Genomic DNA, 16,017 nt, shown 5'->3' with positions numbered 1-16,017 from the left:
AACATGGACCTCTTCTTAGAGATGCTTCGTGTGTGTGTGTGTGTGTGTGTGTGTTGATCTGCAGCTTCATGAAAGAGCCAAATATTTTAAGGGAAGAGAAGAACTTTCACCATGGCAGTGCTCAGTGACAGCTTTTGAAAAATGAATGTTTATAAAGCGAGATAAGAATAAAATGTGCCTTTAGGAAGTAAAATTGCACAGGAAAAGATGGAGTCAGTTAAGATAATATAAAACTTAGCATTGTATTTTCTCTGTTCTTGTGAGTCTCAAGAAACATTGTCTTCTTGTTTAGCACTGTGCTGAGCGACATGCCCAGTGAGTCACCACAAAGAATTTGGTGGTCTGCTCATTTCTGCAAAGGGTGAGTGATTTTGCAAGGAGGCAAGTGTCCTAAGCAGCTGGTTCTGTGACAGGGTCTTGGCAGTTATTTGCTTTTCTTGGTTCCAGCCCCAGCCAGTTTCTCCAGCCTTCCCAAAACTATTCTCAACACTATCTAAAACACTTCCAATACATTTATTTTCTGTTTAAGTTGGTTTTAATTATTTGTAATCAAGAATTCTGATGCTCTGTGTTATGACATGAGGCATGGTGTGTTTTTCTATTTGTTTTTATCATTTAAAAAGTTGAAGTGTAATTAATATGTAACATATTTGTTTTCTATGTATAATGATTTGATATATGTATATATTATAAAATTATTACTATTGAACTAAGTTTAGTTAACATCCATCACCACACATAGTTACCATTTTTTCTTGTGATAACAACTTTTGAAGTCTTTTCTACCTGTTGATTGGTGATCTGATAAAGCATTTTTATATCTATGTAAAGAACACTTTCACTTGTTTTTTGTTTCTTCTTTTAACCAAAAAAAAAAAATACAAAAACAAAAAAAGATGGGTCCAGGAACATAGAACTAGGCTAGATAGTGTTTGTGAACAAGGCCACTAATTTTAGGGGGAAATTGTTTCACTGTGTACATTATAGGAGGTTTAGCAGTCCTGTCCTTAGAGGCTATCCTTTAACTGAAAACCTTTGAAACCAGTGGATTATACTATCTGTAGAAGGAATTAACTTACATTCATGACCATTATACGAATGTATAGGTGTCGAGCAAAATAGTTTCCTTGTGAGTTTTATTTGAAATATTAGTGATCCTATTTAACAAGAGTTAACTGAGTATGTGTATTTGGAATCAACAATTATTGTCTCGAAGGGAAATATTGTCTCTAGAGGGAAATAGGAATGGGTATGTCTAATTACCCCAAATGGGGGAACTGATAATCAAACTGATTTATTATTTTTTTTGGCTGGCCATGCCATTTTTCTACTCTATGCCCATGAATTCGGTAAGATTCCTGGTACCTACAGTACACTGCCATAAGTAGTTGGGAGAACACAAATGGATCACCAGTCCCCAAAATTCAGGTAGCTCCTGGTTCTCATCTCTTTTGCCCAAGAATTCAAATTTCCCCCAAATATCTGGATAAGTATATGTCTCTTAATTATCAGGTTGCTTGCTTATGAGCTTAGAATCCCACACAGATTTATTTTAGTTTGTTTTCTACTTCCTCAGTAAGAAAATGCTTCTAGAGTCCTTAAAATATATAAGTTGTAAGACAGGTTTAAAAAATGGAAAACCAAGAGATTGTATGAAAAATTTTTTTTCCTCTGGAAAAAATATTCTCTTTCAATTTTATCGGTCATTTCTCTTTTCAATCATGAGTTCATTATGTTTAATGTCTTTGAGTTGTACAATGCCAACTCGATTGTTTTGGGTAAGATTTAACATTAGTTGAACCATTTACTAAGAATTCAGTATATTCTCCAAAGAATTCCAGTTGGCCGTCATGTAACTGAATTGAATAGTTATTGATCACAGTATTGCCTTTCCTTTTTGATTTAGAATTTGCATTAAACTTTGGACACTAATCAATTAAAAAAAATCTCTTCCTTTGCATGAGAAGAAAAATTACTAAGAAGCAACTGCATACATCAATATTCATCCCCTTATCTTAGATACTTGTGTGTTGAAACAACTATAATCTAAAGCTCTCATTCAAGCATTCATTACACATTTCTTTACTTCCCTCCTCTATAATCCCACACATTTCCATTCTTCCCTGAATCATTCATACCTCCATAAACAGATCCCTTTAAAGAGCGTCCTGAGAAGAACAAGTGGCCACTGATGTTGAGTTGGACACCAATGATTAACCCAATAATCACGCAGACCCCATGGCTCTCATGGCAGGAGGCCAGGGCAGCTGCCTGTTGTAAAGCAATGGAAAACAATGAGGGGTTAAGAGGTGTACTTTAGAGTTGGACCTAAGTCTGAATCTCAGCTTGACTGTTCTCAGTGGTCTGTTACATGCTTTCCTGATGCTCCTTGTCCTCATTTGAAATAACATTTATTTTCTAAGAAGGCACTGAAACATAAATAAGACATTGTGTACTACAGAGTATAGTATCTGGTACAATAGATGAGAATAAAAAAATGAAAATAAAGGCACCCATGGTAGTAGTAATAACAATAATGACAGTAATAATTTTTATACTGACACAGGTGGTTAGTTAGAGCTGACATATTCATAGGGCTTCCCAGGTAGCCCTAGTGATAAAGGACCCTTCTCCCAGTGCAGGAGATGTTAGAGATGCAAGTTCAATCCCTGGGTTGGGAAGATCCCCTGGAGAAGGAAATGCACCCCCCCCCCCCCAGTATTTTTGCCTGGAGAATTCCATGCACAGAGGAGCCTGGTGGGCTATAGTCTGTGGGACTGCAAAGAGTCAGACATGACTGAAGCGACTTAGCATATTCTTTTAGATAATGAAAAATATAGTTGGCTATTTGTGTAGCATCATATATTAGCAAAGTTATAAATAAGCATGTTCCCATTATTTATTTTGAAACGCTATTTTTGGGAGCAAGACTATCTGCAGGAAAGCCTATGATTTTGTTGTATCATTTTTATAGATGAGGGGATTTATGTGTAGTGAGGAATGGAAACATTTTGTAAGCTGAGGAAAGAGTCTCAGTTGGAAGAGACAGATCTTGGGTTTTCATGGAGCTGATTAGAAGATGGAGACATGCAACCCAATAGTATGCTATTTCTACAGTCCCAAAGAAAGAGAGTCTCAATTTGTGAAATAATGTCCTATCCATTTATATTCTTACATAAACCATATTCAGCCAGAAAAATTACCATTTTTTTCCCTTCATTCTTGAACTCTTTTAATCAAGGTTGGTAAATAATATTTCTTGGACGATTATCTCAGATCCAACATGATAGACTTTGTGAAAGTGTAGAGCTTTGCAGGGTCATTAATTATTCTTACCACATTTAAATCTTCTGGCTTGGAAGTTATAGTTACTAAGCTGCTCCTTATTATGAAATAATTCAGTAAGAATTCCTTACAAAGCTTTTTTTTCCTGTCTATTGTAGGCTGTCTGCTTATTTGAAGGAATAGTATTGATATAATGGAACAGAGGGAGAAGAAAACTCAGTATGGGGGTTCAGTGTTTGGGATAGTGAATATATTTATAAGAGTAGACAGAAGGTGCCAGGTGGGATGTCAGGGGCACAAAGAGAATTAAATAGAAGATTGTGGAGGGAATTTTAGAATTTTCACTCAGTTAAAAATCTGAAATAAAGACTGGGGGCTTCCCTGGTGGTCCAATCGATAAGAATCTGCCTTCCAATGCAGGGGACACAGATTCGATACCTGGTCAGGGAAGATCCCACCTGCCGTGGCATGACTAAGCCTGTGTGCCACAACTTCTGAGCCCATGCACTGCAACTACTGAAGCCCAGGCGCCTAGAGCCTCTGCTTCACAAGAGAAAATCCATGGAAATGAGAAGCCCGTGCACCACTATAGAGTAGCCCTCACTCACCACAACTAGAGGGAGCCCTATGTGCAGCAATGAAGACCTACCACAGCCAATAAATACATAAATCTTAAAACAAAAACAATGACTGATAGAAATAGCAGTGATTTTCATAATTGAAAATCACATACCACAGTTTCTGGATTTCCAATGACCTCAAAGCTAAAGTCCACACCATCACCTGTCAGGTCAAATAAAACTTCTTGGATGGGTTTCTCATAGTCCTGTGGGTTGATGCACTCGGTGGCACCCACTTCCTTTGCTTTCTCAAATTTGTCTTTGTTGATGTCCACTGCAATGATCCTGGTTGCTCCAGCTGCTTTGCAGCCCATGATAACAGACAGGCCAACTCCTCCCAGGCCAAACACAGCACAAGTGGAGCCTGGGGTCACCTGCATACCCAAAGGCAGAAAAAAAGAGCAAAGAGAACAATACTGTTACTTAATTGGACAGACAAGATCTGAATGCACTTTTTTATGAGACATAAACAAAGGCCATCTTCAAATAAAACATGTGACTAGAGAGTTTTAGCTTCTCAACATATTTCTAGATATGGGATACTTTTTGACAGAGGAGCAAAAACTAACCTGTAAAAAGAGTTTTAAGTCTCAGGAATTAGGGTAAATAGAAGAAGTTTAATGAACTTTCATTGACTCTTAAGACTTATTTAACAGAGTATTTAATTCCATATATTTTTGAGTTTTCCACCTTCTTGCAACATTTCCCTTCTCTTTTCTTTTGGATATCCATAAACTTTGCTTCACTTATAATGTCAGTGCCTTATAAGTAAAGACTTATTTTTTATTGGGTCTAAAATGAGACTAATTTAAATTGAACCCCATACTAAGTCTCTGGATAGTATAAGGACTTATGGAGATTGGAAAAAAATAAAGAACCAAAATTCACTTGCTGCTTCAGCCTGGATGGGAGAGGGGTTTGGGGGAGAATGGATACATGGCTGAGTATGGCTGAGTGCCTTTGCTGTTCACCTAAAACTATCATAACATTGTTAATCGGCTATACTCCAATACAAATAAGAAATACAAAAGAAAAAAATTTTAAAAAAGGAAATTTATTAACCACTTAAAGAAAGAAGCTAGGCAGGTTTGGGTGATATTCAAGAAACTGTCATTTAACAGTAACCTACTCTAGAGTTCCCCAGTGGCCTAGTGGTTAGGATTCCAGGCTTTCTCTGCTGTGGCTTGTATTCAGTCCTTTGTTGGGAAACTGAGATCCTGCAAGTCAATGTGGTACCACCAAAAAGAAAAAAAAATAAAATCAAACAAAGCAGTAACCCACTCAACCAGAGTGGGGTTACCTGACTAGTCTGTTTTATATGCCAACATCTTCTCCATCAATTGGTCTTTTTACTTCCCTTTTGTTTTTATAGGAACTTTTCACCATCTGTTAAATAACAGAATAGAAGCTCAATGGGCACTTTTAGCTGTTGAATCCCAGCACCTGGAACAGTGAATGGCCCCATAAATGTATGTTGAAAGAAAAAAAGAATTAACTGGAATGTGGAAGGATATATAGTCATTTTAAAACTGTATTATGTTTCACTTCCAGGAATACCTGATGTCTCCACTTGTGAATGGCATCTAGACTTAATCTGCCACATACTACTGACCAAGAAGGAATGGGAAATATGTGCAAGGGAGTTTAGGTGACTAGGCAATAATAAAGAACTTGAGGATGTTTTGAGGCAGGTTTGCGAGTCTCTCTCAGGCTATATGATCAGACATGGCCCAGATACATAAGGCCTTCCAACTCCATATGTCAACAATTACATTCATAATGGATATAAATGCTTCTCACCTTGGCAGTATTGATTGCACCACCATACCCAGTAGAAAAACCACAGCTAACTAGGAATACTTTCTCCAGAGGTGCAGCTGCATCAATCTTGGCGACTGAGATTTCATCCATTACTGTGTATTCAGAGAAGGTGCTTGTATTCCCAAAGTGGTATACTGGTTTTCCCTTGCAGGTAAATCTACTGGTACCATCAGACATCAGGTGGGTTTCTGCCTGTCTTTTATAGACAAAAGCAAACAAAAAACATTTATTTGGAAGCAGAAAGTTTAGATTCCTTTTAAGGAAATTGAATTAATTTTTCAAAAAAAAGTTTGTAAAAACTTACTTGAGTTTTATACAAAAATTGTCTGCAGAATTAAGGCAAGAGGTGCATTCACCACACTGTGGTAGAAAGAGTGCGATAACTTTATCTCCTAAGAAAGCAAAATTGTTTATTAAGGCATTATTTTTAAAGTAAAGAGATAGCGGTATCTCAGGAACTCAACAACAAGGCGCTCAAGAAAATATAACTAAGAATTAGTTCCACATTTAATTGTGCTTGCTATTGTGGAGAATACTTACGAAAAAGGGGATATCTTTGGCATGTGTGCCTAGCTCTGGGCTCAATGTCTGACTCCCAAGGGGCTGGCCTCAGATTTGCTTCCTTTCTAAGTTCCTCTTGAGGCACCAGATGGCTTTGTCATGTAGCCACTCAGCCAAGTCTTTTCTTACATTTCCTATAAAACTTCTGGTGTCAGGAATTGAATTTAAAATTGTCTGGATACCACAAACTCACAGAATAAGCTTCTGGATCCGGGAGAGAGGATTGTCTCCATGCTACCTTCTGTGTTTTGTATCAATCCTTTCTCCAGAGGTAGCCAGTTTTTTCTACTAATGTTCCAAGTATAAGAAGAATATTAGAATAACCTGCCTGTGATGGACTTACTGACTGCCCCATTGTCTATCCTTGTAAACCAGAGCAATTTACTTCATATTTTCTGTAAAAATAATTTGTAGAATTTCATTTATTTTCAGTTTTTTAAAAAAATAATACATACTCATGGTAAAATTTAAACTGCACAAGTGAAAATTGACATCCAAGTCTCTAGTCTTCCTTCTCCCACCCTAAAGGCAATTACTTTTATCAATATCCAAGGTATTTTTCAGAGACATAATCCCTTTAGAAATACAAAAACTAGTATACTATGTACCCTATCATAGGCTTTGCTTTTTTATTTAACAGCTGATCTTGGAGATTTCTTATCTCAGAATGATACAGCATTCTATCATTTATTTAATATTTACATAGTATTCTGTTATATAAATATATTGTAATTTATATTTAAGCAGCACCCTGTGTACTGACAGACATTTAGGTTGTTTTCTATTTTTATTATTTCTTCCTCTCTGACATGAAAAAGAACAATGCAATGAATATTTTGAGCACGCATGGTCTGTGGTAGACAGAATTTCTAAAATGGCTCACCAAAGATGTCTTATCCTAATTCCCAGAAATTAAATATGTCAAGTTATCATGCCTGTGAATGTTACATGGAAAGAAGAGAGGCTTTGCAGATGTAATTAAGATTACTAAGCAATTGACATTAAAATAGGAGATTATCCTGGGTTATTTAGGTGGACCAAAGGACTTCCCTGGTGGCTCAGATGGTTAAGCATCTGTCTACAATGTGGGAGACCTGGTTCGATCCCTGGGTCAGGAAGTTCCCTGGAGAAGGAAATGGCAATCCACTCCAGTACTATTGCCTGGAAAGTCTCTTGGACAGAGGAGCCTGATAGGCTACAGTCCATGGGGTCGCAAAGAGTGGGACACGACTGAGCGATCTTCTTCACCAAAGATCCATGAAAGGAGACAAGAGGAAAGCAGAAGAGGAGGAAAAAGCGATTCAAAGCATGAGAAGGACTTGATGTGCCATTGCAGCTTTGAGGCTAGAAGTGGGTAAAGGGACCCCATGAGAAGGAATGTGAGCAGCTTCAAGGAGCTGAGGGCTGTAGCCCCAGCTGACAGCCTATCAACTGAGGTTGAGAACTTTAGTCTTACAACCTTAAAGGTTGTCAGCCCTAAATATTACACTTTCAAGTCTTTGCTAATTTTTTAGATAAACAGTTTTTCTGTTGTCTTTAAAATTTTAATTTATTTAGGGTTTGAGATTGGGCATCTTCTTAGATGCTTAAAAAGCATTTGTGTGTATATGTGTATATATCTATATCTCTCTATATATTTCCTTCCAAACTAGATGTACATTTCCTTTGCCAATTTTCATAAGTTAGTGTTAAAGAATTCTTTATAAATTAAAGAAATCTGCCCGTCATATTGGCTTGTTGATTTGGGGGAAGGGTATTTTTTTAACACAGAATTTTAAAGAACTTTATTTTCAAATTTATCGATATGTTATTTTACATCTGAATTTTTTGTGTTGGTTAAAATTTCCTTCTCTTCTCTGAGGTATTACAAAATGTTCTGTTACAATAATTTATAATACTTCTATGGTTTCGCTTTTCACATTTAATTCTTGGATTCATATAGCATCTTTCTTTCTATAAAAATGTAATAGCAACTCAAGTTACTTTTATTCTCCAGAAAACTATCCAGTTGTTTCAATATTATATGTTGAAATCCATGTTCCCCCCCTCAAAATTGAAAGGCAAACTTAATCCTATATTAAATTCCTACATTAATTTGATCCAGTTCTGAACTTCTTCCCTATTTAGTTCACTAATGTGTTCAACTGTTTATCATAGTTGAACTATTTATCATACTTATCATATGCTTCATTTAAACAATTGTTCAACAGTTTCTATCAGTTGATTTTTTTGAGGAAATTTTTGTCTCATTTGCACTTTCTTTCAAGTTCAATTTCAGTACATTCTATTTTTTATTTTTATTAATATCAAAATATAAGTATAAATAATACATTTAGTATTTTTCTGTAATTTATACTTAACCCTCCTTTTCTAAGAAATGGGCAATATTTTACCTTTTATTTCATTTATGCTTAACATAATTTAAGGGATACTTTTTATTCCTGAGGTGGGTTCCAAGTTGCTGCTATCTCCTAATTCCAGGTACCAGTTCATACCTGCTTTCACTGTGCTCACTCCTTCTCCCACACTCTCGACTATTCCAGCTCCTTCATGGCCCATAATGATAGGGTAGTGTTGGTGCTGAAGATTTTTATCCTTCAACATTTTCATCTCAGTCCCACAGAGCGCCGTGGCCACCATCTGTATGGAAGGCAAAGAGGAATATAGTTTTCTCTGTCTCAGAGATGTTGTAGAATTGTTAATGTTGTAAAGTGTTTTGGTAGTTTGATATGCTGCATTAATATTAATGCATTAATTTCTTAGTTTTAATTCTGGACAAGGGCCAGTAATGTGTTTCAATCAATACAATGTTTTTCACTAGCTAATTTTGATATCAAATGATTTTAAAACTTACTGGAGAGGGTAGGATGGGCTCAGAAGAGACCGTTGTAAAACCACATGTGGCATCAAAGGTCTCACTTTGTGCTTCACTGTAGCTTGTGGGTGGGAGTGTGGAGGAGCAAGACCAATTATAGAAATGAAGGAATTGGAATATAGGAAGGAGAGGGATAATGCCTCCTATTATAATTGAGGTTCTAATTTATTTCACATGAGGGCTTTACAGTTATGTTATTGGTACAAGTTGTAATACCACTTTTTGTTGTAAATCAGCCAGATAGTTTAAAGTGGAGGCACTCAGAGCAGTGGTTACTAAAGAGTTCAGAGCTGAAATCTTGGCTCTGCACCCCTGTTTAACTGTGTGATCAGGGGAGGAATTGTCCTTCTGAGTCTCAGTCTATTCATCTCTAAAATGGGTATGGGGTTGGAATGCATGTGCGTGCACACACACACACACACACATACACACACATGGCTAAGTCAAGAATTAAAATCTATTGAAATTTGACCATGTAAAAGGGGGATAATTTGAAGGGTATCATAAAATTGCCTGTAACCTGCTGTAAGCAGTGCAGTTAGAATTAATGGATCTAGAAATCCATCAAGCAGCCTTTGTCTTCATCTGTCTACTTTGACTCAGTGTGTGTATAGCTGCATTTTCCCATCATTCTCTGAAGACAGGCTTTCTCTTATTCATATGATCGCATGGTTAAAAATGACTGCCAGCCTTTAGTCCCTCCAGCCTCTCTAGTTCCCTCCATCCCCTGTCTTGCTCAGACTTTGTATCTTGTTCAAATTCTTGAGTGAGAGATTCAGATTTGTAGCTTATCAGATAATGGCTCCCTCCATCCCCTGTCTTGCTCAGACTTTGTATCTTGTTCAAATTCTTGAGTGAGAGATTCAGATTTGTAGCTTATCAGATAATGGCTGGATGTTTTTGAGTTGGTGTCCACATCTCTCTGTATGAGTTGCGATCCTGTGGGTGGAGAGTGAATAGAGATGGCCAAATGACCTTCTGTGCACTCCATGGATCATATAGGCCAGAGAAGACTTTTTGAAAAGAGGGCATGGATTGCACAGGCAAGGTAACTCAGAAAATGATGATCCCTCTGTGATCCATTAATAAACAATACTTATTCATCATTACTAACATTAAATAGTGAAAATTCAAAAGAAACTGAACTAGAAGTCAGGTGAGCTACCTTCTGGACTGGTAGCCTTTTATTAGAATCACCTAGGGGAGATTTAAAAACTCTAATGATCAGCCTGTGTGCATGCTAAGCTGCTTCAGTCGTGTCTGACTCTTTGTAACCCTATGGACTATAATCTGCCAAACTCCTCTGTCCAGGGGATTCTCCAGGCAAGAATACTGAGTGGATTGCCATGCCCTCCTCCAGGGAATCTTCCCAACCCAGGGATCAAACCCAGGTCTCCTGCTTGGCAGGAGGGTTCTTTACCACTAATGCCCCTTAGGAAGCCCAATCAGACTGCACTCCACACCAGATAAATCACAAATTCAAAATGTCTAAGGGTGGGATTCAGTTTTCAGCATTTTCTAAAGCTCCCAAATGATTCCAGACATATAAGCAAGGTTGAGAAAAGCAGTTGAAGTCTCTGTTCTTATTTAACCGCTAGAAGAGTCCTGTACATTATTGATTTTAATCTTATTTTTAAAATAACAGGTATCTGTAAGCCTCTTCCAGCTCTAACCTGAATTCCAAAGACTGAGTCTTGATTTATCTATAATCAAACAAAATTTCATAAAACATACAGTCAATCCTTCTTATCCATGGGTTTTTCATCCATGGATTCAACCAATAAGGGATTGAAATTATTTTTAAAAAATCCATAAAGTCCCCCAAACAAAACTTGAATTTGATGCATGCTGGCAACTATTTATATACCATTTACATTGTATTTATAACAATTTGTATAGCATTTATCTTGTATTAGGTATTTTTAAGTAACCTAGGCGCTAGTGGTAAAGAACCCTTCTGCCAATGCAGGAGATGTAAGAGACATGGGTTTGACCCCTGGGTCAGGAAGATCCCCTGGAGGAGGGCACAACAACCCATTCCAGTATTCTTGCATGGAGAATCCTATGGACAGAGACTGGCGGACTACAGTCCATAGAGTCACAAAGAGTCAGACACAACTGAAGTGACTTAGCAGAAGTGAATAAAGTATACAGGAGAATATGTGTAAGTTATATGCAAATACCACACCATTTTATATAAGGAATTTGAGCCTCCTAGGATTTTGGTATGGAGTGGGGGAGTCTTGGTACCAATCCCCTGCAGATATAGGGGGAGGACTGTATTTCAAGGTAACTTAAATATCATGAAGAATATCATAAAGAAAATTGAAAGTACAGATTAAAGTATGGTTTGTGGGTAGAAACTTATTTTAATTAGTAGTAGTTAAAAATAAGTGTCCATTGGGTATGTAACCTATGCTATACCTTCCCAACTGTTTCTCTGTTTGGATTTGAAGACTAATGGAAATGTTTAATAAAAAAGAAATAGGATCATCCCAGTGCACCAGCCCCAAGCATCCAGTATCGTGCATCAAACCCAGACTGGCGACTCGTTTCATATATGATATTATACATGTTTCAATGCCATTCTCCCAAATCATCCCACCCTCTCCCTCTCCCACAGAGTCCAAAAGACTGTTCACTGGGATGACCCAGAGGGATGGTATGGGAAAGGAGGAGGGAGGTGGGTTTAGGATGGGGAACACGTGTATACCTGTGGCAGATTCATGTTGATATATGGCAAAACAAATATAATATTGTAAAGTTAAAAAATAAAATAAAATTAAAAAAAAAAAAGAAATAGGAGAGCATATAGTTTTCTTTCTGAGTTGAACATTGTGAAAAGAATGTATAACCTACAGTGAACAGCTCTGAGTTTTGGTGTGGAAATATTGTGGATTTTTTTTTTTTTACCTTTATGCGAACTTCTTTTGCCTTTGGTGGAGCCACTTCTACCTCCTCAATGGAAAATGATCCACCAGGCTTCCAGACTATGGCTGCTTTGCACCTGATAACCTGGGAAAAAGAATATGGAGGCAGAAAGGGAAACTCCTTAGGATTGGGAGTTAGAGCATTCCTATATTAATGATTATTAGAAGGTTGAATCCAATTCTTTCACACTCAAGCCTAGATAAAAAAAAAAAAAAGGAATAAATCATTGCTTAAATATACTCAGAATGTAGCCTCTTGACCTCAACTCAACTTTTCTTGTACTATCAGTCTCTGTATTCAAATCAGTCTTGCAATTCTAACTGTATGTACATACTGCTACACAACCAAGAGGATAGATGTCATACTTTTGATCTTATGATGAACGAAGTAGTTCAGTTTCAGGGTAGAAATGACATTGCAGTGTGAGAGTTATTTGTGGTCCTAGGTATGGGAGAGAATCAGTTTTGGGGTGCAGGCAGGAATGGAGACCATCTAGCTGTGGCATTTCATCAAATGGTGGTGGTCACTGGCAGACTGAGATTGAAGAGGTTGTTGGTGGTAAGGTAGTCCTTCAAGGGTTCTGATTTCAGCCCGTCATCGTTCTCACTATAAATTATTATCCTATGTGATTTCACCTAGTTTATACAGAATCAATTATTACTTTTATATAGATGATCTTTGCAACAGACTTGTTACTAAGCTTTAGATTCTATTCATTGGCTATTTGAATGTGCTTAGTTGCTCAGTCATGTCCAACTCTTTGAGACCCTTTGGACTGTCCTACAGGTATCTCAAATTCAACATGATAAAACATGAAGACACTGTTATTTCTTTCTTCCACCACGCCCCTTCCCTTGACCAGTGGTGGACACAACACACAATTTGTTCTTTGCTTTCTCTGTTTCAATGAGTTGCCATGTAATCTATTCAATAATACAAGAAAGAAACCTGGAAAGAGCCTTGATTTGTCTCTTTCCCTCAACCTCCACAATCTAAAAATTTCTGTAATCTGACCCCTCTTCTCCATTTCTGCTGCTACTGTGTGGTCCAGTCCTCATTGCCTTTCACCTGGCTTGGTTCATCACCTTGAAGTCCATCTTTTATAGCGTTGCTGTGCTTAGCTGCTCAGTTGTGTGTCTGACTCTTTGTGACCCCATGGACTGTAGCCCGCCAGGCTCCTCTGTCAATGGGGATTCTCCAGGCAAGAATACTGGAGTGGGTTGCCATGCCCCCCTGGGGATCTTCTTAACCCAGACCGGAATTGAACCCAGGTCTCCCAATTGCAGGCAGATTCTTTACTGTCTGAGCCACAGGGAAGCCCTGAACTATAATCCTTATCATGCTAATTCCCTACCTAAAAATGATATTGTCACCAATTGTTTGTCAGGATCTGTTGACATGGTCTACAGAGCTTTCCATGATATTCCTGTCAGTCTTTCCAACCTTATTTCTAGTCATTTCCTGCCCTCAGGAACAACAGAAAAATTCTGGATAATTTTGTTCTGTTTTTCCTCATGTTTCGTCTACCTGCAAAACTGTCTCCTCCTTTACCTGGTGAATTTTTACATCTGTAAGTTTTCTTTTATATGTCACTTTCTCTGGGAAGCCAGGCAAGATTAGGAGCAATGCCCCTCTCTTTTTTACTACCCCTGGACTCTCTTTCATAATTACTATGTCTCTGTATGAGATCCTTTAAGGAGGGGATATATCTTTAACTTTGGAAAGTTTGATATACGACTTGATATATTGCCTATTAAAGGACTGAAAAAAAAAAAAAAAACCACTGAAGAAAGGCAAGGCACATAAAAGGAATAAAAGAAAAGGGGAAGGAGAAGGAGAGATATTAAGATTAAGATTGTCTTCCACTTTTAGGAGTATAGAGAGTAGTTGAGTGATGCTGCTAAGTCGCTTCAGTCGTGTCCGACCCTGTGCGACCCCATAGACGCCAGCCCACCAGACTCCCCCGTCCCTGGGATTCTCCAGGCAAGAACACTGGAGTGGGTTGCCATTTCCTTCTCCAGGTGTTGGTAAATAGACAAGCACACAGGTTGACACATTTATGATATGACATAAAAAAGAATGCCATACTTACTTTCCCGGTAGTACTCATGCTGATTTTCTCTGTGTTCTTCTGGCCACAGATGAATATACTGAAAAAAGGAGATTCTGGTTACTTTCAAAGTCCAAGGGAGTAGAGGTCACTGTTTGATCAAGAGGCTGAGTCCTGACCTTTGTGTATTAATCAGGTAATTAATACACCTCATAACTGGAAACAGATGTTCCTGTTCCTTGATGGAAGTTCCTAATTATAATATGAAAAAGATTTAGCTCAGTGCAAAAGCACAAAAGGTGAAATTGTGCAGTTTTTCTTCTATTAGTCGTGAGGTTCCCTCTTAGTATCCATTCTGTTGAGTTTTAAATTTGGTCTTCTAAATGTCCAAGTTTAAAATTTCTATTAACATGTATAAAATTGTGTCTGTGTTGTTTTTCCAATGCAGATATGGTATCTATGAGTCTAAATTTGAGTAACCCATTGGTTTTCCAAGCATGTGTCACATTGTTGAGGAATTAGGATGTTACTAGCTAGTTTTATCTAGGAGTTTAGCATAAGCTCCTCACCTCTTGGTATGCTGAGCTGGTTACTCAGAGAAATTGAAACCAATTTGGGTAAGAAGCCTAACAATCAGGATTTGAATTTGAGCAAATCTCTGTACGTGGATTAAGAGACTTGACCAGGACCCTGATGAACATGAGGAAAAGGAAATACATTCCCAATGAAAGGTAACACCAGTAGGCAGGTTTTAGCTAGAAGGGAAGAAAAGAAGATTAAATGCTCTTTCTGTGTCATGATATGAGCATATGATTTTCTTCCTTAGCCTGTGAGATTACAGTGGATTATATTGATTAATTTTCAAATACTGAACAAGCTTTACATATCTGGAACAAATTCTACTTGGTGTATTAGTTTTCTTTTTTTGCACTGTCTTTGTCTGATTTTAGTTTCATTACTGATTATTATTAGTAATAATAATTTCATAAAATTATTTCTTCTTCTTCTGTTTTCTGGGAGAGAGTGTATAGAATTGACATTAATTCCTTAAATGTTTGGTTGAATCCTTTAATGAAACCATCTGGATCTAGAGATTTCTATTTGGGGATGTTTAAAATTGTGAATTCAATTACCTTTGTCTTTGTTAGGGGGTTGGTTTGGTTTAGTCTCTAAGTTGTGTCTGATTCTTGCAACCCTATGGATTCTAGCCCACCAGGCTCCTCTGTCCAGAGGATTTTCCAGGCAAGAATATGTAAATACTCTGTTTTGTATTTTAGTCTGCAGTCTTTGAGCAATTACTCCGTTTCATCTAATTTGTCAAATTTATGTGTGTAGAATTACTAATGAAGAGTGAAAGTGAAAGTTGCTCAGTCTTGTCTGACTCTTTGTGACCCCATGGACTATATATACCATGGAATTCTTCAGGCCAGAATACTGAGGTAGGTAGCTTTCCCCTTCTTCAGGGGATCTTCCCAACCCAAGGATGGAACCCACGTCTCCCGCATTGCAGGTGGATTCTTTACCAGCTGAGCCACAGAAGTGTTAGTATTCCCTTATTACTCTTTTGATGTTTGCAGTGTCTGTAGTAATATACTCTGTTTGATTCCTTATTATTGATAATTTGTGTCTTTTTTCTGTTTTTCTTTGTCAGAAGCCACTCTTATATTTCAGGCATTCATTTGATGCTGGGGTAATGATGATGAATGTGATATTCAGAGTCCACAGTCTCATAGTGTGAACAAATAATCAGACAATTACAATACAGTGTTTGACATGGTATAATGGAGGGAGTAGAATATGCAATAGAAACAGAGAGGAAGTATATGTAATCTATATTTCTGGGAGCCCAAGGCTGATAGAGTTGGGCCAAGAGA

At 37.6% G+C, this 16,017-nt stretch overlaps 1 protein-coding gene across 2 annotated transcripts in view; it reads right to left on the bottom strand.

Annotated features, from left to right (window-relative positions):
* Positions 1 to 16,017, bottom strand: part of LOC133249336 (alcohol dehydrogenase 6-like) — a 63,901-nt gene that overhangs the window by 1,326 nt on the left and 46,558 nt on the right. The window contains exons 2-8 of one of the 2 annotated variants that reach the window (XM_061419585.1): positions 14,186 to 14,395; positions 12,076 to 12,177; positions 8,783 to 8,927; positions 6,031 to 6,118; positions 5,706 to 5,922; positions 4,019 to 4,279; positions 2,139 to 2,271 (exon numbers count right to left, since the gene is read on the bottom strand). In XM_061419585.1, the coding sequence (XP_061275569.1) occupies positions 2,139 to 2,271; positions 4,019 to 4,279; positions 5,706 to 5,922; positions 6,031 to 6,118; positions 8,783 to 8,927; positions 12,076 to 12,177; positions 14,186 to 14,203 (964 nt within the window). In that variant the 5' untranslated portion in view covers positions 14,204 to 14,395. The remainder of the gene's footprint in view (positions 1 to 2,138; positions 2,272 to 4,018; positions 4,280 to 5,705; positions 5,923 to 6,030; positions 6,119 to 8,782; positions 8,928 to 12,075; positions 12,178 to 14,185; positions 14,396 to 16,017) is intronic. The other variant, XM_061419586.1, reaches the window with a different exon arrangement.

The sequence above is a fragment of the Bos javanicus genome, chromosome 6, assembly GCF_032452875.1.
Source record: "Bos javanicus breed banteng chromosome 6, ARS-OSU_banteng_1.0, whole genome shotgun sequence".
Taxonomy (NCBI): Eukaryota; Metazoa; Chordata; class Mammalia; order Artiodactyla; family Bovidae; genus Bos; species Bos javanicus.
The sequence above is the reverse complement of the archived record's forward strand: the minus strand, read 5'-3'. Positions and strand labels throughout refer to the sequence as shown.